The 25,100-nt window shown below is 37.5% G+C and overlaps 1 protein-coding gene across 2 annotated transcripts in view; it reads right to left on the bottom strand.

Moving 5' to 3' along the window:
* LOC149851314 (UPF0613 protein PB24D3.06c-like) overlaps window positions 1–12,370 on the bottom strand; it is a 66,409-nt gene extending 54,039 nt beyond the window's left edge. The window contains exons 1-2 of one of the 2 annotated variants that reach the window (XM_090014637.1): window positions 12,050–12,170; window positions 5,747–5,793 (exon numbers count right to left, since the gene is read on the bottom strand). In XM_090014637.1, the coding sequence (XP_089870763.1) occupies window positions 5,747–5,791 (45 nt within the window). In that variant the 5' untranslated portion in view covers window positions 5,792–5,793; window positions 12,050–12,170. Of the gene's footprint in view, window positions 1–5,746; window positions 5,794–12,049 lie in introns of both variants that reach the window. The other variant, XM_090014632.1, reaches the window with a different exon arrangement.
* Window positions 12,371–25,100: the final 12,730 nt, after the last annotated feature.

Genomic DNA, 25,100 nt, shown 5'->3' with positions numbered 1-25,100 from the left:
ATAAAAAAAGAGGTCAGTTCTGCCCCTAAAGGGCAGAGCCTACATGTACAGAATTATCATTCTGCCCCTAATGGGCAGAGCCTATTACATGTACAAAATTACCAAAATACCCCTAAAAGGTATTACCTATTACAAAGGGAAGAAAAACAATTTAAAATTATATAATATATATATATACTCATATACGAATATATATATATACGTATATATGAATCAATACATTTTAACACTCCTCAAACTTACGGTGTGAATACCGAAAGTTTGAAAATACAAAATAAAGGAAAGGATCGAAGTCTTCATTGATAATCTTCATCAAAATGCCTTCATCGGCTATCTTCATCTTCATGATATGATGCATCAAAAATAAAATTTCTTTCTCAACCCATATCATCTTTAAGAACTTACAGAGAACAAAATAGAGGTTCAACTACACAAAGGAAGATATCTTAACTAAATAGATTTAAATGAAAACGTTTTAACACAATAGTTAAAAAATAATTATAGGTTATATGTATATAGTTTGAAAACAAATATACTTTGAACAAGAATATATATATATATATATATGTGTGTGTGTGTGTGTGTGTGGAGAAAGGATGGTTAAGTTCCATAATAAAACAAAAAGGTACTATAAACTAAACAATTTTAAAAGTGAGTACGATATGCACCTTAATCAATAATTTAAAAAAAATAGAAATATTAGCAACAATTTAAACAAGATACAATAGCCATTAAGATGAACACAGAGAATTTTTTTTTAAGAATTTCACGTTTAGACAATCATAACCATAAAAATAACATATTTTCTTAAGGGAACATAAATTTTTAACATAGTAGAATTTTGATCACTAAAGTTCAAAAGACAAACACATATTAGACACAAAATATCAATAAGATATAAGCAATTTTGCAATAATGTCCCAAAGGCTTAGGTAAACATTTCAAATAAGAATACAACTCATTAATTATACTAAGTAAAACACGGCAACATGTATATTAAATGTAAGAGCTCAAAGGAGCTCACAAAAAGAAAAAGAATTAATTAAATTCATACAAAAAAATGCAAGATAACCATCATGGAACAAATCTAAATATTCTCAGCATATATATTCAACATGCAATTAAAGCATATTTAATGCACATAATAATGCATGATAACCCAATAGGGTTCATGTACAAGAGGCAAAAGAGTCACTCACACAACCCAAATATGGGTTCAAGCCACATTTGACAGTTGGGGAAGCGGAAGCAAGAAGCGAGGCACTTTCAAAATTTTAGGAAGCAGGAAGCGCGGGATGACTTAGAAGCGAACCAAAAATCGTCTCGAAAGCGAGAAGAGAAGCAAACCGGAAGTGACCTAGGAAGCAAACCGGAAGCAACCTAAGAAGCAAGGGGAAAGCGAAAAAAGAGAAAAATAAAATAAAAATAAAAATGAAAACACAAAAAAATGAAAAAAAGAAAGGGAAGCGAGCTTCTCCCTAGATTAGGAAGCATGCTTCCCATTTTTTTGGTGTTTTCCACCATGTTTCGAAAGTGTCACGTTTCACGCTTCCGAAACGCGCTTCGAAAAAGCGCGCTTCCCCATGTCCTATGGCACTTTCGGTAACCCTGGTTCAAGCACAAAAGCTACTAAAAACCAAGAGGACACACATAAAAATAATAATTTCATTAAGGAGAGAATGCACACAAAATGCATGTAAATTTTTTAAGGGATAACCATTTTCCATACAAGGATAAACAGACATCGAAAAGGATTAGGAAATACATGAAGATCGATACGAGCCACTAATAAACAACAAATGCTAAAAAAGCAAATGAGTCATACAACTCACTCATAGAACTAGAGGTCAATCAAAGCCAAAACAAATATCAATACGACACTCATAAACTTGGACATTTATATTGACAAGAAGATGGAGGTGCATATATAACTCACCCCAACAACTAACTCTGGCTCCACAACACTGAGGTGCACAAAAAAGCAATTGAGTGATACAACTCACTCATAGAACCAAAGGTCAATCAACTGTTAGTCAGAGCCAAAACAAGTGTCAATACTACACTCGTAAACTTGGCAATCTATATTGACGAGAAGATAGAGGTGCACACATAACTCACTCCAACAACTAACTCTGGCTTCACAATACCGAGGTGCACAAAACTCACCTCAAAAAGACCTAATAATAATAATAATGAATGTATCAAATGAAAAAGTGATGGACTAAACTATAGCAAAAAAAATGCAACAAGAAAAACCTCGAAAAACACTTTAAAAAAGAAATTATAAACAAGAGTTGACATGTCAATCATATGTCAAGATGCAAACAAGTCATTAAAAACCTCATGAGGCCACATGTAAGACACACAATGATATGCATCAAAAATTCAAAAAACATAAAGCCTTATAAGGAATGCAATGAGATGGTAATTCAAGAGGGAAATAACCAATAGTGAAATAATCACAATGCCACTAAGGGAAAAACATACAATAATTAAAATATTAATTTTATTAATTCTCACAAATCCACGTTTTTGGCCACTAAGGGCACACACACATGCCTATAAGGCAAAAAAACATAAGCCACTAAGGTTGAGAAAACACATTTTAAAAAAAAGTATTATTTCATTAAGCTCACAATAATGCATAAAGAAAGACATTATAATATCCAAATAACAATATGATCCTATAGATATAATGCATGTGAAGAATCAAGGAGCCTTCGATCATTAGCAAAAGTCCACCTGAAACTAAAAGTGGACAAGCACAAAGGTGGTCACTATGGACACACCCACAAGTCCCACAAAAAGGATACACTAAAAAAAGGCTCAAATAAAATAATATTTTATTGATCACTCAAATCATGCAAGAAACATTATGCTTAAATTCCCATGTGATGTAAAAACATGTAAGATAATGTTTACTAAAGAGTCATAAAACCAAGAAATAACACAATCACAAGGCATAAATGATACTAAGGTCTCCAAAGAGAACCCTCACAAAAACCTTAAAAATAAATAATTTTATTAATGATTATGATGCACTAAGCATGTAAGGCACAAATCATTCAAGTGCAATGAGTGCACTCACAATAAACACCTCCCAAGAGGCAAGAACACAAACCATAAATGGGCACAACAAGAGAGCACACAATAACACAAATTTTTTTGATAATTTTTTTTTAAATGCACATTTAGAATGCAGTCATAAACCTTAAAGAGTAGTTCAACATAAATACCATAAGTTTATAAGTCATGCTCAAAAATACTAGATCATATACATACATATTAAATAAAGAGAGCTCAAAAACCTACGATTTAAACTAGATCTCATAAAAGCATACTCATGTATAAATATCATTTCACATAATCAAATAAATATTATAAACCTTATAAAACATTTAATAAAGATTTTTTTAAAATAAATCCAATAATACATTTGAAAAGCATTTAAAGGTTTAGCTTTAAAAAATAATAAACAAATTTTCAAAGATAAGAAAAATGAGTGTTTTTTCATGCGTAATACATGACATAAACAACTCAAAAAATAATCATATATATAAAGATTTAAGATACATACCAAGTCAAGATCCCCCTTGAATCCAAGCCATACATCGATCATGATTCCTTCACGAAGCATGAACTCGACCCAAAGAGGCAAAATACCAAGAAATTTTTCTTGGCTCTGATACCATGTTATAAAATGAAGCGAAAAGCAAACCATAACATGCATAAGCACGAGAACAAGTCATATAAGTGACAATACAAATGTCAAAGGCAATACAAAAGCACCTAAGTGCATACAATGGCTACAAAGAGCCTAAATGTGCACAAGCACAAGTCCACAAAGGGATAATACACAAGCCAATCAATGGAAAATACATGAGATAATAAGAGGCAGCAAAGAGCATACATAAAAGAACACAAAAAACATAAAAAAAATTAACAATCTTTATTGAGATAGAATGCTTAGGAAAGCATTACATCTAATGGGACAAGAGATCCCTATTTATATACAAACAAGAGGGCCAAGAGGACCCATATAGTTGTTGGGAATTACTCCAACAGCTAGAAGTATAGCTGTTGGAGATTCCCAACAGCTATACTGACTAAAAGACAAAACTGTCATTTACAAAAGTGTAAAGGACAGAATAAAAATAAAATAAAAAAAGAGGTCAGGTCTGCCCCTAAGGGCAGAGCCTATTACATGTACTGAATTACTATTCTGCCCCCAATGGGCAGAGCCTATTACATGTACAAAATTACCACAATACCCCTAAAGGATATTACCTATTATAATGGGAAGAAAAACAATTTAAAATTATATAATATATATATACACTCATATACGAATATATAAACTCATAATGAATATATATATATATATATATATATATGTGTGTGTGTGTGTGTGAATCAATACATTTTAACAGATGACATGCCCCAAAACATGTCTGACTCGTTTCAGTTGTGTCTGAAATCTATTTTGGTAAAAAATGAACCCAAAAAGACAGAGCTTTTGCTGTTTGTGAGGGGCATCAACCAGTCCATGTGGAGACAAAGAGAGAGAGAGAGAGAGATGGTGTGTCATTAAAGAGACATGACATCTCATTTTTTTTATCTTTTAATAAAACACGCCACCTATGTCACACGGACTCTTCTAACAGGGCACCGCACCCGCGTCGCACCTGCACCCAGGCGGGTGCGACACTTGGACACAGCTTCCCTTGTGTTAGGTGAAGTCAACCACACTGAGGTCCATTTCTATCCAAAAGTAGATTCAGTTAACCCTAATCAAGTCCATTTTTATCTATATTATATATATAAATACATAAATGCACACAAATACACAGTGTTAACTTAAAACTGTTAAAAAATTTATATATATATACTCCCCGCACACAAGTTTTTTTAAAGTGCCGCATCCGCACCCTCGCCCGCACCTATGTGACATAGCACGCCACTAGTCAGAAAAGGTTCAATGGAGAGAGAGAGACAGAGGGAGGACCATTTCATCTCAGAGTAGATTTATAAAAATGTCATTGTAAGTGAGCAATATAAAATATTTTATAATAAATGTATTACATTGATATAAATATTTTTAAAGGTATTAATTACAAAACACAAAAAGAACTTTTTAAACTTAAATGAACAATAAACATTTTTTATGCTAATATAGAACACTTTATATATATAGTGTGTCGTCGTATCGCACTTTTCAAGATTTTGCCAAATCAATGTCTCGCTTATGAGTCACGTACACGTATCTTTGTGACAGAGGCTGGTAGAGTCACCAACTTGTCGTCTAGTATATAAAATGATAAAATTCTCAAAACCATGCATTGTGTATGGGACATGAACAATAAGACCTATCTCCCACTACTCCAATCCTTCTTTTACGAAAATGTTTATCGATCAACAAGTTTATCATAAGAATAACAACGCATTTTATAACAGTTTTATTTCATTGGTAGATTGCCTTCCAGGTGCAAATGTGAACTTCTCCATATTATTTTCCTTTATCTAGGTGGACCAAAATAATTTTTACACAAGAAATCAAAGTAGGGTTGTTTGCAAATAAGCTTTAATCTTAAATGTTGGTTTCTTGCATATACTTCTTAGTGAGCATGTTTCGAACAAGCAGCAAGTGAATCAGGAAATAAAGCAAAATTGGCGAGCAGTGTGATATTTAATTCTTTCATCTTACCATGACATCATGTCATTTTAATATTTACAGTGAGAGACTTACTTGGACATAATAAGCAGCATTGTCACATACATCAGTCTTGGCCATATCTGGGCAAGCAAAAATATCAGCAAAACAAAGGTTTTCTAATAAATCTAAAAAAATGTTTGCATTCAAAAAATAAAAAATATTAACATGATAAACAAGAAAAGAATATTATTGAAATAATAATGTGGCATTTCTTGTGATATTTTAAAATTGCCATAACATTTTATCTTTTAAATAGGATTTCCATTTTATGGTGCTAATATTGCAATATTTTCAAAATGTCAATGATAACTGTCATATTGATAAGAAGCTACAACCTGAACCATCATAGAATGAAAGACAACATTAAAGTATAAATATTAAAATGTCATCAAAGGCCTGTGCGTCTTGGACTATGGAAAATTGCTGCCAAGTAGAAGTGGTGCATGACAGGTTCAAGATGCCATGTATCACTCAAGCAGCCTCCCCAACCTCCAAGTATTGCAGACATGGCCCACATGGCACACTAAAAGCAATAAGCAGCCCTAACAGGCCAAAAAAGTCATGTACATGTGTTATAAACTTTGTAAGCATGTAAAGTTATAAACAGGTAGTGTCCTTGAGTGTTATTTTATTCCCTCAATGTAAATATAAGGTGCTCATCGAGACTAGAGTACCCATATGGAGCTCACCTTGTATCAAAGTCATGTTGACTCTGCATATCTTGTACACCAGTACTAATGCAACTTATATGGCTAACACTGGCCAGTTCTTGCCCATTCCATTAACTGCTTACATCTTGTCCTGCTTTCCTGACTGCTTTTTTCTCCTTTATTCGTTTGGCTGGTTGCAAATTTGCTTATGGCTGTTTGCATGATTGTTTTCACTCATTGTTTTCTTTGTGCATGATTGTTGCCCCAAAAATGCACTGTTAAACACCAAGGTTTGTCAACAATGCCCTACTCACTGAAATATTGCACTGTTGCCTAACATCGTAGTTTGACCAAAGAAAGTTGATATTAAAGCTCCAGTTTTATGTTCTTGCAGACATAGAAAATGGCAACTTGAAAAGGCAAAATGCTAACATGAGGGATGCAACTCCCAACATGGTGAAACAACATAGGTGAGAATGATCTGCAAAGAGAGCTTCCACCAAAAATTGCCTTAAGTTGGAACTTGCTTTGATATATTGTGAGGTGCAGCTTCACACATGAAGAATGATGCAACTCAACCCATAGACACTGGTCAGAACCTTGAATAAGACATGAAGTATGCCATCAAGGTATTGAAGGCCCATTTTGGTGATGCTATTGATGATCTAACCAATGAAGTAGAGGAACCACAAATGCACAATGTGATCTTTAGGATTATTGCAAATGGCAATGTTGCTCATGAAAAAGGATCTCTTCACCTAAACTTTGGGGATGCAAAGGTGCTTGTAATGCCAAGGAGCTTGAAAACTACCTATAGCAAATGGCACGACACTTAAAGACCAAAAAGATTAATGAAAAGGAGATGGAAGTTACTATGGTGATCATGTTCCTTGATGATGACAGTATTTGTGGTGGAATCACAAGTATAACGATGTCGAGTATGGGTCATGCATAGTTGACACCTACATGATCTAAGGAGGGAGTTGTATAAACGATTCTTGAAAATATCAGATGCATGATGCATAAGATTTTAGCTCCTTCAATCTCAAGAAGACAAAATAGGATTACATGAAATATTTCATACTGATCACACTCAACATTACCAAGATGACAGAGGACACCAACTATTGCCTTCATCAATAGTTGCAACCTGAAGCAGAAAAGTGGCCAAAATTCTGTAATTGTATTGACTTGGCATTGGCTTTGGCAGTAGCAAGGTGTTTGGTTAAGAACCCTAGCAAAGAAGACAGCAGGGCTCGGACATTGTTAATGATGAGATGAGAGGCCAACATGGACAACAAGGTTCCCTTTTGTGATCCAATAATTACACTTTGTTGATTGTTTTCATGACAAAGTCCAAGTTTTGAATATCGGCACTAAAGTTTATAATTGCATTTGATCTCACAGACATATATCAAGCAAAGGAAATTGATGTCTAAGAAAACATAGTGAAGAAAAGCATGAAAAGAAGAACATGATTTGTAGAGAACTCTAAACTCTTATAAGAGAACCAAAACCAATAAGATGAAGAGTTTGTGCAAAATATCAAGACTCGTCGATAGTCCTCCCAATATAGGGTTTTATGAATGTGTTCCTCAAACACTTCACCCTTCAGTGTTCAAGCACACAAACAGAAGCTTACTTAAGTAAAATTAAACCAAAAAAGAGGGGAAAAAATACATTTTGCTGATGAGGCCATTCCTCACATTGGCCACACCCTTCACAGGTAAGATGCAATTCAAAAAAGACTGACAAAACGAAAAGATCAAAGCATTTCAATTATAGTACATGAAGGTGGTCCAGGAAGTTCCATGCAGGAAACATCAATCCAAAATAGACAAAGATGCAGGAAACAACCAGTCATTCAAAATCGGATACATAACATGAAAAACTTGCAAAAAGTCAAAATGGATAGAAAAGGTTTAGCTAAAACCATGGTTGGCAAACTCGTAGAGTCAAACCATTTGACTTGGCAACTTGGTTCAAGCTAGGGCCAAATTATTTCTAGTACGAGATAAAATAAAAAACTACCAACACTTGGCATAAACTGGTTAATTTGCCTGAGTGCCAAGATTATGAAGAACCATGTGATTTGGGCACATTTTTGCATTTTTCTTTTTAGAAGTTGGATTTGAGAAAGAAAGAGTGATGTCAGTTGAGTTTCCAAATGCCATCTTATTCTTGTTTCCAATATCCTAATAACTAATTACTAATGTGTTGCCTTCTCGATATGCCATGCAACCTTTGAGAAGAGGGCATTAGAGCACACGTTGTTGTGTCCTCTTGATTGCTCTAAAAGGTAAAAGCTATGATGAGGTTGAGACCCATTGAGAGTGGGACTTTCAGTTTCATGTTTGTATTAGTTCATTTGCTATGCTCAGAGAGAGAGAGGTTACAATTTATGATGTTAGAAGCATGTGTAATTTTTCAAATTATAGAAATGGTGTACTTAATGATTTTTGTGAACTAAAAGCTTGTTATAGGATTTGTTGTTCCAACTAAGCTTAGTTGCATTTCAAGGAAGTAGATTTCACGATCCATGTTCCATGGCAATTTTGTAAGGAAGAGAATGTAAAGTATTGAGAACAATTTATTAGAGCATACAAATTCTTGAAAAGAAACAGGATGTACAATCACGGCTGATGGTTGGAAGGGTTGCAAGAATAGAACTTTTATTAATTTCTTGGTCTATTGCCCACATGGTTTATGCTTTGTTAAGTCAGCTGATATATCAGGGATTGTGAAGGATGAAAACAACCTTCTCAACATATTAGAAGACAAATGCTTCTAATAAAATTCAAACAAAGATTCTACAAAAAAACAAAATAGAGCCAATGGTCAAAGGCAATACACATTGTTGCTCGAGATGACAAACCACAAATGGGATACATATATGAAGGGATTTTACAGAGCTAAAATGCCAATCAAGGATGTCTATTGTATTGATGGAAGCAAGTACAAATGTTATTGGAACATAATTGATGATAGATGGGAGTTACAACTTACAACTTGGACATCCACTTCATGCGGCTGATACGTCTTTAATTGAGACGAAAACAAAGGCAAGATAAATTAGAAAGAACACTAATTTCAATTACTTGTGTTATATTGTTACATTTAACTTTAACATGCTTGAAAAATCTAATATAGTAATTTTGTATTTTGATGACCTGCATGAGGCATCAATGCATCATGCACCTCGAGGGATCCAGAAAAACAACTTTCACTAGGAATGAAAGGTATCACATCTTTTAAATATTATGAAATTTTACATGTTTGGTATTTTTGGTTTTTGTCTTGATGCATATACAATTCCTTCAATGTGAATGTTTACAAGCTTGAGGATTTCATGAATGCAATTGCTCACTTTGGAGATCCTATGACCATTAGATCTAGAAAAAGGCAATTGAAAGGTGATTATTAACTTGGTGTATAAGATTTTTCAGAGATGATATCATTTAATTATGCTAATCTCTGATTTGAACCTTTATTGCTTGCCAAATTTCTCTTTAATGAGAATATCTAACTTCTTATTATTGTCTTCAAGTCAAGGTTGTATGTATTGTATCGTAACCCGCATTGTTCGGGCCCAAAATAAGATACGTATCGTATTGTATTGTAAAAAATCATAAATTTTGCAAAAAAAAAAACTTAAAAACTATAAAAAAACATACAAAATCAGAAGAAAAAAAATGCAAAAATTCTAAAAAATCATAACACAAAAATCAATGATGAAATGCACAAAATGCAACCATAAAGCTCATTATTTGAGTGTCCCATTGCCATGCCGGATCATTTGATGCCATCTTCCCCCAAAAAAGCTCAATAAGAAGCAAAAAATATGTTTTTTTTTACCTTAATCCACTTCCTTTAGTGGAAAAATGGTGGAAATGCACTCTTACTTGATGAAATCGCAAAAGCCCTCTCCCTTGCGCATGGATCGGCCCCCCAAGTCGCTCTCACAAGTCCTAGGGTGTGTGGATACCTCTCTAATGGCCTCTATACAAATGAGGGAGTCGGCCCTCAAGAGGTATTTAAAACCCAAAAAAGAAAAAATTACTTTTCAGTCCTTTTTAAGTGTGTCATACCCGTATCGTACGATACGCACTTGTATTCATTTTTCTATATAGTAACGATGCAGACAACCTTGCTTCAAATGTTTGGTCGAAAATACATGGAGTAGGATCCATAGAATTACAAAATGTTGCTTTCCGTGTTTTTAATCAAACTTGCTCATTGTCTGGATATGAGCAAAATTGGAGCATGTCGGACCAAATCTATACAAAAAGAAGAAATTGCTTGCAACAACCAATGTTGAATGATCTTGTATATATGTATTAGAATTTAAGGCTGTGAGATACGCAAATGATGAAAAATTGTGAACTATAATGTATGACCCAATATTACCATATAACATTTGCTTGGAAAATCCAAGTGTTGAGTAGGACACGCCAACTAATTACAATGATGTTTTCGACATGGGCATTTTGTGATTTCAATATCAATCATATGATGTTACATGTTCATTTTCAAAAACAATGTTTCATGTTTACAATGAACTTTGTATGATTTTATGGATAAAGTTCATGTGGTCTCTGCATCATTCAAGGATGATAATGAAGATGATGGAGAAATCATTGGTTGTAACTCTTTCACGAAAGATTATTCAATTGAGATAGCAAATCCTTTTGCTGATGATGATGATTGTTATGATAGTTTTCTATCTTAGCAGATTGGTCATTTTTAGAATAAGCCATCAGTTTTATGACGATGCTTTGTAGACTTCTATTTTGTTGGTTGACGAAGCATCTATGAGGACAGAAGTCTCAAATGCACTTTGGATAGAAGTAGAAAACATTATATAATATGCATTTTATTTTAGTTAACCTTTTAAAAAGCCTTTGTTATAGTTAATATTATGAATTGATATAACTTTAGATATTTAGTTGCTTAAAATTTAAATTTTGAAAAATTACTTCATGATTTTGTATGATATAAGTATATTCATATTTCAGGTTCAAGTGTTCCATATGCTTAGTTCAACTCAACCCTATGGTATGAAATATCAAGTACGCCCATTGTGTTTAATTTCCATTCTAATTGTGACTTTTAATCTTTCATCTTAATCCCGTTCCCTTTTTTTTACATTTTAAATATATCTTTATTTTATGGAGAATTTTATTTTTAAAATATATAAAAGGAAAAATCCTTCCGAGTCATCCAAGTTGACTCGCCAAGTCGCGAGTTGCAGGTCACCCGAGATTTGCAGGAGTTACTGGATCGGACAACCATGGCTAAAAGAAGCGAAAAAAGATAAAGAACACATCAATAGAAAAAATGGGCAAGATGGGCATGTAAGAAATGGGGGGCTGCAAAGCAAATCTCTCTCAAAGGAAGGGTGATTGCGAAAAATCACGAACTGCGAGCCTCGTTACGCAATCCACCAACACAGCAAGATTATCAGGCCTCCGAATATTAACAATACAAATGCAAAACTATCCATTGATCGCATTGCGTGCGCAATGTGCAACAATCAAACGAATCGACCGAAAGAGATTTCCAGGATTCATAAACCAAAACGGACGCCAACCATGCAATAACTCACGATTCTAAAATACTACGGAAATCATCACCATCAAAAAGCACAAACTGAAAAAGAGAGAGAGGGAGAGAATGAGAAGAATACCTGGACGGGGTTAGAGCCATACTTGAAAAGAACTCCCCCGAGCTGGTTCTTCCGGTGGACGGAACCGGAGAGGGCGTCCCCGGAAGCCGGTTTTCCGGGGTTGGCCATCATGGGCGTGCTCGTTTTAATGGTGTAGCTGCGAACGATACTCGACAACCAAGAAGACGAGGAAGAGGAGGAAGAGAGGGGAGGGGAAGGATTCATCGCAAATTCTCTTCGCCCATCCAACCAATTCCAAACATTGAAGTCTCCTGGAGCCGGATCGCTTTCCCCCCTTTCCACTGACCAGGGGATCGGGAAAGCCCTAGAGATTTCGCACAGTGAGGGAGAGAGAGAGTACGGGTTTTCGGGTTTTCTCGGCTACGGAAAATATCGAGATAAATTTAAACAGTTGACTTTCCCTCGAGAAAATATAAGCAAAATGTCCTGTGATATTAAAGAATATAAAGAAGCTTTGTTAAAAAAAAAAGTATATAAAATAGTTCAACACATGAGAAGATATAAAAACAAAAAGTCCCAAGTGTTAATATCGTTATAAAAACGAGATATATCCAGAATAAGCGATGTTTTCAGTTTATCTTATTGCATACTTTAAGATATCTCCGATATTTTGTTACCTTGGTGGTCACGGTCCTCAGAGGGGACGCACTGCAAAAATTAAATTATTCACATGTGCTGACACTCAAGCCTCAGTTATGGCAGGCAACGGGTCGGATCGATTTGGGGTTAGGGTCGGATCCATTCTGCGTTACTCAATTACTGATGCAACAACCGTGATGGTTAAATAAGGGTTCCAAACGTGTCGCACAAGGCCCGTGTCATATGGATCAGATTTTAAGCAGCAGGTATAAATATAAGTCATGATTAGAAGTAGATCCGATGTAGTTGGATCCCGATTTGAACTTTACGTGGTCATAGAAGTAAAGCAGTGGAATCAGGTGGGTTTACGTGTAAATATGGATCCAAGATAAAATATTGATGTGACATTTCAAAATTTAAAAGTCAAAAATTTATAATAGCATAGAGTCAAATCACTCTAAAAGTATTATTTTTAAATATTTTAAACCAAGTTACTTGAGTGCAGCAAACCCAAAGCAGGCAGTCCATGATCAAGAGAAATCATCGTAAAAGCATAACAGAAAATATGATTCATCCTCGAACAGGCAGTTTGTTAAAAGCATAACAGAAAATATGATTCATCCTGGATTAATTGTGGTAGTTGGAGATTTATCACTTAGAACACGTAAATAGCCTCGGCCTCTAAAAACCCACGAGTGAGTAGAGACCAATAGAACACTTCACTCTAAAAAATCATAACAGAATCTAAAAAGTTATCTTTGTTACAGAGATTATTTTATGTATCATACACTGTGTAGGCTAGATTAGGGTTCAATAACCCAAGTACCCATTTTTTGGGTTATATCCAGAGTCCTGTGTGTACCTGACCCAATCAGTATTTGCTTTATATATAAGAGCATTTTGACAATGAGGCAAATCAAAATCTTAGGTTTGTGTGTAGGCATGTTTTATTCATTAACATATTGATGCTTATAAATTTTAAGTTAATTCAAATTCGTGCATGAGTCAAATTCCATAACAAAAACATGTCCTACACACCACTCTCTGCTTATGACACCAAAAAGGTCTCTTAGAACCTTGGCTTCTTTCGAGCTGAAACTAACTTATTTTTATTCAATGTCGACTATTTTATTGTGAGTAGAATTCTCTGCACCCAAAGCTCTATTCTTGAGCTAAACAGAAATGCATGTTGTTCTATGCATGCTTTAAATATAAAATATTTTTATATATGAAATGTAAGCAAAATTTATTATTTTATTTATAATACAATGCATGCATATTTATTTTATTTTATTTGGAGTATGATATGTGCAAAAATTATTGTTTTATGGAAATATAATTTTTTTTGTTCAAAGTATGATACATACCAAAAATTTTATTCATAATATGATATATATTAATTTATTCAAAAATATGATACATATATATTAATTTATAGGAATTATTTTATGTGTCTTACACTGTGTAGGCTAGATTAGGGTTCAGTAACTTAATTACCCATTTTTTAGGTCATATCCAAAGTCTTGTGTGTGTACCTGACCCAATCAGAACTTGCTATGACACCAAAAAAGTCTCTTAGCACCTTGGATTCTTTCAAGTTGCAATTGAGTTCTTTTTATTCGATGCCAACTATTTTATTGTTGGTAGGATTCTCTGCACCCAAAGCTCTATTCTTGAGCTAAACAGAATTTCATGTTGTTCTATGCATGCTTCAAATATAAAATATTTTTATATTTGAAATCTAAGCAAAATTTATTATTTTATTCAAAATACAATGGATGCATATTTATTTTATTTTATTTTATTTGGAGTATGATGCATTTAAAAACTATTGATTTATGGAAATACAATTTTTTTGTTCAAAGTGTGATACATACCAAAACTTTTATTCAAAATCCAATACATATATATATTAATTTATTCAAAAATGGTACATGTAAAACTAAGATTTCATTTGAAATATAATTATTTTATTCATAATACTATTTTATTCAAAATCCAGTATGTATATATAATATTTTATTTGAAGAACCATGTAGATATATTGTATTCATGACCAGGCGAATATTGCATGTGTAACAATTCAAATATAAGCAAACATATTTGTCTCAAATATACATTTAAATATTCAAAAATCACACACATTTGGCGATGGGAACTTACTTTGTAAGGCATGTTGATGAGAGACGAAAAAATTCCCAAAAGTCTCGGGAGAATTTTTCCTCCAATATAATCTTTGACGAGCGGAGATGATTCAGACCGCGTTGCGAGTTGCAGTTGTTGTGAATTGAGTTGAGTTGGCGATGTTTGAAATCTGACCGAATCAAATAGTGTGAGGAACCTGGGTATCGAGGACAGTGCATCGGGTCAGGTTTAGGGATAAAACTGGGTCTGGTAGAGGGAATCAGGTTGCCTAGGGGTGAACCGGTTAGCCAATAGGTGAACCGGGTCAGGTTTAGGTGTAAAACTCAGTAGGCTAGTAAGGTGCAGACCAGGTGTGGGTGCAGGTTGGTATGAGCCTAAGTGGGTGCAACGGGTTCGAGGTCAGCTAGATGTGACTGGCTAAAGTAGGCTATGGTCAAGTGTATAGGGAGGTCGAGTGCAGACTTGAGCTTGGCAGGGTTGTGTTGGACCATTGAGCTCGATAGGGAACCAGACTATGCTGAGGTCGAGCACAGTTTGGTGCAGGGAACTGGAGCAGGAGCAGTCAAGGGAAAACTGGGCTGACCTGGGCGAGTGGTAATGTCAGGTGGAGGGTCGATCTTGCATAGGACTAAGCTCGGGTGTCACTGGGTCAGGTTGCAGCGGTAGCACCGGTGGGCAGGGTCACATGAGCTGGTGTGGGGTTTATACGAAGGTGGGTCAAGGTGACTGATGGTGGCAGTGAGCACCGTGGGATGAAAAAAAAAAACAACAAAAAAAAAAGAAAATGAAAAGACGGAAGGATAGAGAGTGAACAAGGGTTGAAGGAGGTGGGAGATGAGAAGTCTTGTATGAATACAAGAGGAAGGGAAATGAGCCCTTTATATAGGGAAGAAGAGTAGGCCAAGCATTGCCAAATGGCAATGCTTGAGCCAAAAATGTGGTATGCTCCTTTTAAGGGGCATACTACATGTGATTTTTTTTCAAAATCAAGGGGAGTAAAACGGTGGGCACCCATTTTGGTGAGGGAGATGGATCCTGGGTTGGATCCCTTGTGATCCAACCTGGGTTTAAGGTCAAGTTGGTTCAATTGGCTGAACTGGACTGGTTGCCCCCACTTAGTTACATTAACTAAGTGAGCTTAGATAATATAACTAAGTTTTATCTTATGTATTTAAACTATATATATTATATATATGTGGTGGGTGGATGAATATGACCTTATTGGTCATAAATATCCCTTCAATAATTATAAAATAGTTGTTTTACCCTTTAATATTGTTGGGTGCATTACGAGAGCATACAAACTCTATTTTTGACAAAATCACTTTCATTCTTCACGAAATTGTGATGTGGTCACAACTGTGTATTTGAAAATCATAAAATGGTTATGCAAAATATCTATTACGTTTGATATTTATATTTAATCAAGAATTTTTGAAAATTAAAGAAGCATATATCCTTTCCCTCTAAAGAAAAATTCCATCCTCAAAATTTATCATATAAGTTCTAGATGAACAGTTCAGGGTGCTTTTTTCACATATTGGATTCAGGTTCTCAAGTGCATTACTGTATTATGTGATGTTGCCACTTTATTTTTATGAGAGAAATGGTCTTTGTTCGTAAAATCTAATCTCTTTGATCGATAATATCCTCTCTAACTTCTATGTTTTCACATTGGATGATGTGTAATGGATTGTGCACATACTTTCTTAACATCGAAACATTAAAAACATTATGAATGTATGCGTACAGGAAAGGTATGACCACACTATGGGTGATTTTGCCAACTCGCTCAATAATTTCAAATGAGCAAACAAATCTAAAATTCAACTTTCCTTTTTTTCAAAACGAAACACTCTTAGTTGAAAATACTTTATGAAAACTATATCTCTCATAGAGAAAATAAGCTCCCTACATCTTTCATTCGCATAATTCTTTTGTCAGCTATGGGAAGTATGCAGTCTGTCTTGAATTATTTTCACTTGTTGAGTATAGTGCTGCAGAACCACAAGAGAATATGTAGTGTGATCTTCAACTTCATCCCAATGAATTAGCGATCGGCAAGGCCTTTCATATAGAACTTCATATGGAGCCATGTCAATACTAGCATGAAAACTATTATTGTAAGAGAACTCAGTGAAAATTATGTGTGCATCCTAGTCTCCTTTCCATCCCAAAACACAAGCTCTTAACATATCTTCAAGAGTTTGTATAGTGCATTCAGATTGATCGTCGATCTGGGGATGAAATGTTGTACTAAACTTTAATTTTATCCCCAAAGCTCATTGAAGATAACCCCAAAATCGAGATGTGAATCTTGGGTCACGATCGGAAATGAACGAGATTGAAACTCCGTGGAGTCTAACAATCTTTCAAACATAAAGATCTGCAAAAGTTTTCAATGATTACTTGATACAAATTGGTAGAAAATAAGCAAACTTGGTTAAACATTCAACAATCACCCAGATATAATCATCTTGCTTTCGAGTCATGGGTAATTTAACCATAAAATTCGTCCTGATATCTTCTTATTTCCATTATGGTATCTCAATCTTTCAATCTTTTGCATCATTCTGCTAGGTTATTGGTGCTCTATATTTATTTGTTGACAGGTTAAATACTTTGAGACATAACTTACAATGTCTCTCTTTATACTATTCCACCAATAATTTCATTGCAAATCTTTGAACATTTTAGTAACTCCTAGGTGGATGTATATATGCTATTATGAGCTTCTTTTAAAAGTTTATTTCTTAATTTAGGGTAAGATGAAACCCCAATTTTATTCTTCATCTAGATACTACCGTCTTCTTCGAGACTGATGGATGTATCATCGTCCATCAGAGCCCTCACTTTTAACTTTACATATTGAGGGTCTTTGTTTTGCTGTACGACTACCCTGGTGAGGATCTCTGATTGAACTGTCAGACTGGTCAATTGAATCTTTCCATGCTCTACCATGAATGATCTCTAGTTGACAAAATCTTCTATAAGCTTCAAACTCTTTCCTAAGAGGCTGGCTAAAGAACCTCTAGTCTTACGGCTGAGGACATCAACAACAATGTTCACCTTTCCCAAGTGGTAGGAAAGGATGAACTCATAATCCTTCATATACTCCAACCAATATCATTGTCTCATGTTCAATTCTTTCTGTGAAAATAAATATTTGAGTCTCTTATGATCACTAAAGACTTTGAATTTCACTTCATATAAATAATATCGCCAGATTTTAAGGCAAAAACTATTGTTGCAAGCTCTAGATCGTGGGTTGAATAATTTTTATTATGAATCTTTAATTACCTTGATGCACAAGCAATAACTTTTTCATGTTGCATCAGCACGCAACACAGACCCATTGTCAATGAGTCGGTATAAACAATAAATCCACATTGATCCGAAGGTAAGGTAAATACAGGAGCGATGGTAGGTTTCTTTTTCAGAGTCTAAAAAAATTATTCACATTTAATATCTCATTCGAACTTGATCCATGTTCTTAATAACTTGGTCATTGGTGATGCAATACGTGAGAAATCTTGAATAAATTTTCTATAGTATCTAGCAAGACCAAGAAATTTTTTAATTTCCAAAATATTCTTTAGTTGCTTTCATTGCAAAACTACTTCTACCTATTATTATACTAAAATCTATTATAAAGATCTAATTTAACGCATTTAATCAGGAATCTAATTCCATAATTATGAACAAGATCGTTACCTTGGTGAGATCCATAAACACTCCATCATTTGAGATCACGTGTCTCAAGAACATGACCTCTTTATGCCAAAATTTGTACTTTGAGAATTTAGCATAAAGTCATTATTTCCTCAGAATTCCTAGAACAATTCTCAAGTCATCATGACATTGATTCATACTCTCGAAATATATTAAGATATCATCTATGAAAATGATCACGAAGGAGTCTATAAAAGGTCTGAATATTCTATTCATCAAATCCATGAAAGCCATTGATGCATTTGTGAGTCCAAAAGGCATAACTATGAACTCATAATGCCCATACCTCGAATAAAAAGCTGATTTCAGAATATCATCCTCCTTGATTCTAAATTGATTATATTCGATCTTTAGATCAATCTTTGAGAATACTCTGGCCTTTTTCAGTTGATCAAATAAATCTTAAATATGCGACAATAGATACTTATTCTTAATGGTTGAGCAGTTTGTAATCAATGCACAAACATAATGATCTATCTTTCTTCTTTACGAATAACACAAACGCTCTCTAGGGTAATATACTAAGCCTGATGAAACCTTGCTTTATAAGTTTTTGCAACTACTTTTTTAATTCCTCTAGTTTTGTTGGCACAATCCTATGTGGTGCTTTGGATATTGCAGCAGTACCCAATTATAGCTCGATGCTAAACTCAGCCTCACAATGTGCAAGGAGTTTAGACAACTTTTTCAGAAAAACATCTGGATACTCTCAAACCGCATCTAAACTTTCAAGTGAAACCGTTATTGGATCTGTTAGAGCAACATTGATTGGAAATATGGTGCAACTCTTTTTCAAATATCTATGGGCTTTTATTGAGGATATCTTCAAAGTAAGTCTAGATAATCAGAACTCTACCCTTGGAAGCCTATGTTGAGAGAGTATCTTTCTCTCATGGCACAATATCTTAGCTTAATACTTATAAAGTCAATCCATACCTGAGATGATGTTGTACTCGGTCATATCCAGTAGGATTACGCTGGCAAGTAGATTCTGCCCTTCTAATATTATATCTATGTTGGGTACATAGTTTACACATATTCCCCTATCCCTCAATGGGGTGTATACTTCTAGGTCATAACTTAGAGATTCAGTGGGTACACACAGTAGTTTGTAGAATTCTATATAAATAAATGAATGTATGGCATAACAATTAAATAAAACCAATAATGCTCAGTTGGCAACTAGTACTGTAACGCCCCAAAAATCATGGACTTAAAACCTTTTATGAAAAAGGTTGAAAGCTTTGAAATCAATCATTTATCAGAGTTTAAAACAGAAGTTCAGCGGAAGATCGGGTTTAAAACAACAAGTCCCTAGACCTTGGGCGCATTACAACCAAAAGCAGATCCTCCCTTACAAACCGATTTGCAGTTCAAGTATATATTTTATTGAAATGAAAAGAAGAACCACGTTTTGGTAATACAGTTCTAGAAATCCAGAGTTTAAATCAGAAGAGATGCTTTCAAGAAACTTCATACCACATCTTTCAAAAGTATCCCCAGGAGCACAACGTCAGGAAAGGGCATTGCCTTGAATGCATCGCGTTATCGTGTCATCGCAAGCTGTCGCAACCTGTTCACCACCTGCCCATGAAATGGGTCAGTCTCACAACAGACTAGTAGGGGTGCAAAGGACAAGAAAGAACAAAGGCTGCAATAAGTAAGATAAATGCTAGCTCAAGCAGGAACAAACAAGACTAGTAGATCTAACCAAAGTACTGTGAGGTAAGCAAAGCTCTAGTAAAGCAAACAGCTAAATACAAGAGCATGAAGGATCATAGTGCTAAACAAGCAACTATAGTGATCCCACAGATGCTATAGGTGGAGAGCAACTAACTCTATCCACCAGTCAAACAAAGCAATTGCATAAGACAAGTATTCATGACAACACTCGTAATACAAGTATTATTGGATGGATCAGCCCATCGACAAGTAGCTACATTAATCGTAAGACACAAGCTATTGCATCACAAGCAATTCATAAGTTACATATGATAAGCAATTATACGGTAGCAGCTATATTACAAAGGTAATAACTAGTATAACACTACTAGTATAAGGAATTGACTAGTATGAGAAGCTAGTCATTCCTTAGCAGAACTGCGCAAGCAGTTTAACCAACTAGAGTAACGCCTCGACAGGCGTACATAGCTCAACGAGTAGCGCACCGAACTATCGAGCTAACAAGCAAGCAAGCAATGAACGTCACAACATGCATATGTCATGATCATGTGTATAAGTTATATCTTGTCTCATTAATGAGCAGGCCGTTGTGGGTACGCACAAGGCAAAACATAGAAACAACCGAATCGATTCGGGGGTCCATTATGCTATGTATTTTATTATACCCTGAATGACTGACTGAGTCCGCTTCTTAAGGGGACGGTCTGTGACCAAGAGAGTAAATCCCCAAAGGCAAACAAAAGACCCAAAGGATGCGCATCCGAACTTCTGCAGAAGTGGCTCGAAGGATTTCCCCTAACCTCCGATGACTGGGGAAGGTAAGATCTTTGCCCGAGATTGCCATTAATGACTGTCTATTGGAGTTTTGTACCATCCATCCTCTCTCTTGATGAACCGTCCCAAATGAGCACGACGGAGGGTTTCTTAACCGCCGTCCCATTCTCATGCTCTGGTCTTTCAACCCAATCGAGCATCTTACATGTGAAGGCGCATGCTTATTATTTAGGTGAGTTATACGCGTCATTGCGCGTTCGAAGCAACTACACAATTCTCATCCTACTCACCGCAGTGCGCATCGTACCTATTCAAATGATGAAAGGGGTCAATCCATAGTGACGATAGAAACATCACTCTTGTGATCTCAAACACATGCCATTGCATGTTCGAGGTAGACATAGACCTCTCATCCTACTCATCGTAGTATGCAATGTACTTGTTCAAAAGTACAACCACGATGAGAGGGGTATGGATCTCTCGCGGGAAATCCCAACACTTCTGCTTTACAGAGGCCCACAGTGAACTCATTCCAGTTCCAACTGATCGTGCTCGGGTCCTTTAGACAATCGCAAACAATCGGCCTATTAGGCGAAATCAATATGACAGGATTAGTTTAATGTGTCACTACACGCTTAGAGGTTACTATAAACCTCTCATCCTGCTCTTTGTAGTCCAAACATATCATACGTAACTAAAGGTACAACTACAAGAGGAGGAACATGGATCCCTCATAAGAGATCCAACAATACCTTCACGAAGGAAGGAAGGCGCTACAATATGGGTTTGACCAGAAAGCCTAAAACTAGGTCTTGCATCAGGAGTGATGCACACTGATCTAGCGATGACCCAAGTACCTCGCTAGGATCTTCGTCCTACTCGTGCATAGGCTCCTAAACAAGGTTATCTAAGTTGTATCGGATAGGAGAGCTGAGGTTGTAACACGTCTTTCCCAAATACATCTATTTGGGAGATCTGGCCACTATCACTGCTTTACATAGCTATACATCCTGAAAATAGGTTTGCACCTAAGTCGATGTCTTTGGAGAACCGAATTGCATAAGTGTGTGTTGTGACCTATAAGACAAGTGAAACGATATACACTATACACTCGAAGCTACACTCAGGGAGTGCAAGCTGACAAGCGGCAAACCCGTGTACAAACTAATACAAAGGCAAATCGAGGGGCAAGACTCGATGTGTGAAGCCGCACCACAAGGGTAGAACGCTAAAGCTCCACACGAGGTATGATATCATACCTCGATCATCGTAACGCACAAGCAGACAACTACGCAAGCAACTCGTGAGGTATGAGATCTTATACTGACTACACCAGTATAAAGGATGACTCACGAGGCATGGGGTTGCACCTCGATTAAACTATAAGCATAAGCAAGAAAATAAGCGTGCGACAAAGATAGGATACATACACGAACAAAGCATATGCACGAAGTGCGACAACAAGGTACAAACAAATACATACAAAAGATAAGTGCAAGAGCAAGCACGACAACACAGTAACGTAAAGTATGGAGAGTAATGCAAGAAGCAAAGCCATGGCGCATAAAGCGCAGGGCAACAAGTAAATGCAAGAAAGTAAAGTGCAAGAACGTAAAGGAGGACCAGGATGTCCTGGAGTAAAAGACATACATATACAAGTAAATGCCAAGGCGCAAAAGCGCAGGGCAGCAGAAAAGTAAAGTGCGGGAAAGTAAAGAGGACAAGCATCGCGAAACTGCGTCCATGAGTTAAAAGACATGAAATGTAAAGACAAGAATGAAAAACCTAGGCACATATAGCGCGGCGACGACAGAAAGAAAAGTGCGAGAAAGTAAAGAGGACAAGGATCGCAAAACCGCGTCCTTGAAGGTAAAGACATACGTATATATAGTATGCATACACATATATCATCCTCTCTTAGTTATCTTTTATTATTTTAGCAGTTATCAGTTCATTGTCCTTTCACGCAAGAATCCCCTACCTTAAGGGGTTGCGGGTCCTCGTACGCATGCAGCGTAGGCAAACAAGAGCTCGAGCCACAAACGGCGAGCAGGATCCACCGTTCAACCTAGAGAGCTCAGAACGTTAGTATACATCATAATAGAAACGAGAAGCAAACACCTGCACAAAGAAAGGCAGGGGAGGGGTTAGCAGCAGCAGAGGCAGGGAGCAGGAGCTCCCTGGCTGCTAGCACAAAGAAAGGCAGAGGAGGGAGCAGAGGCTCCCTGCCACACCTGCCACAGCAAGGCAGGGGGGGAACACCCCCTGTCAGAATACGAGACAGGGGCGCAGTCCCCTGCCGGCAGCAAGAGCAGGGCAAGGGGGCAAAGCCCCTTGCCGGAGAACAACGAAATGCAGAGGGCAAGCCCCTGCTCAAAAACAGGAAAGCAGGGGGGCTTCGCCCCCTGCCGGCAAAACGTAGGAGGCAGGGGGACAGAAACCCCTGCCGAGAAGGAACATGAGAGTAGGGGGGCTTCGCCCCCTGCTGGGACACAAATGCAGGGGGAGCTCCATCCCCTGCAGGCAGGCACAAGGACAGAGGGACAGAGCCCCCTGCCGAGGAGCAACAAGCGAGCAGGGGGGCTCCGCCCCTACCGGGACAACAACATAAGGCAGAGGGCGAAGCCCATTGCCGAAAAACAAGAGCAACGACAGGGGGGCCTCGCCCCCTGCCGGCAGGCACAAGGACAGGGGGACATAGCCCTTTGCCGAGACAGAAGGAGGCAGGGGCTGGAGCCCTTTGCCGACAGACTCCCAAAAAGGAAGGCAGGGGAGGGGTTAACCCCCCTGCCAACAAGAGGTGTCGACAAGGCTCAGCCCTCCTGTCGACCAAACCAAACACAGAAGAGGAGAGGGGAGAACAGGTTTATACCTCGAACGGTCGCAACAACGGAGGAGAAGCTAAGAGGAGACAGTGGCGACTGACGATGAGTCGTCGGCGCTCGACGACTGCAGGGAGGATCGCCGGTCGTCGTCGACTGAGGATGCCGGCTGCGAGTCGCCGGCGGCTGAAGGGGAGACAGTGGTGGTCGGCGGCTGGGGATCACCGACACTCGCTCAGAGGGTGGGAGGCGATGAGGAGAGAAGAGAAGTCGAGGATAGGGCGTCGTCAGAACACGAAGGCCGTCAGCGGATTCTGCCGCAACCGGGACAAGGGTGGTGGCCGACGCAGTCGACAACAGACAGGGGGAGTCCTGAAGCGAAGCTCGGAGGCACGATCGGCAGCTGCTCTGGTCGTTGGTGGCCCCAGGGGAAGCGACAGAAGCGAAGAGGTGGTGGTGTGCTCGAAGGTCGCCGGCGCTGATCGACACATCGTCGAAGGTCACCGCCCTCACAGCAAAAAGAGGGGGAAGAACGTGGTTGTCGGCGGAGGATCGTTGGAGCTTGCGTCGTCGGGAAGCCAGCCGGACAAAGAGGTGGCCGAACGGAGCTGCTCGCCGGCGTCTCCGATCGCCGGCGGCGGCAGCGCGAGAGAGATGACGCAGATGAGAGAGAAGGGGCGAGGGTTTTAAACCCTCGCCCGAGACGCCTGCGTCTTTTAAAAGACACAAGTTCTCAAGGATTCGAGAACCCGTGTTCGGGTTGGGCTCGGATCCAGTTCGGACCCGGATCCGGGCCCGACAAAGCGACCCAGACTCCGACACGTGTCTGACACGTGCAGGGCACGTGTCTGACATGATTTTTTTTCCACGAGCGTTACAAGTACGGTGCCTTATACAAGGTCAACCTTTGTGAGTTGTTCAATTGTGGTAGTATATATGCTACCAATTGTTGCTTGCCTTTGTTGTTGTGGTTGGGGCCTGGATTCACCAGCACCCTTCCTTTGATCATCCGTAATCTTCTTGCAGTAATCCTTGATGTAGTAGCCCTTCTTGCTACAATATAAGCAGTCACTAGTCTCCCAACAGTAGGGTCGTTCGGGATGGTTGTGATTACAGGTATGACATAGCTCGGTCAGTTGTTGCTGTTGCAATTATTGTGGCTGAGGTCTTTTTGTAGCCTCTGCCTCTTGGCAAGAGGAGCAAACTTTTTATCCTCAAATATCTTCTTGGGCCAGCTCTTTTGGCCCCTAGATGATGGTACAAATTGATGAGTCTACTATTTGTAGGACTCTTCTCAGTCATCGTGAAGTACCATG

The sequence above is a fragment of the Nuphar pumila genome, chromosome 1 (genome assembly GCF_984573655.1).
Source record: "Nuphar pumila chromosome 1, dmNupPumi1.hap1.1, whole genome shotgun sequence".
Taxonomy (NCBI): domain Eukaryota; kingdom Viridiplantae; phylum Streptophyta; class Magnoliopsida; order Nymphaeales; family Nymphaeaceae; genus Nuphar; species Nuphar pumila.
This window is presented reverse-complemented; position numbering and strand designations above follow the sequence as displayed.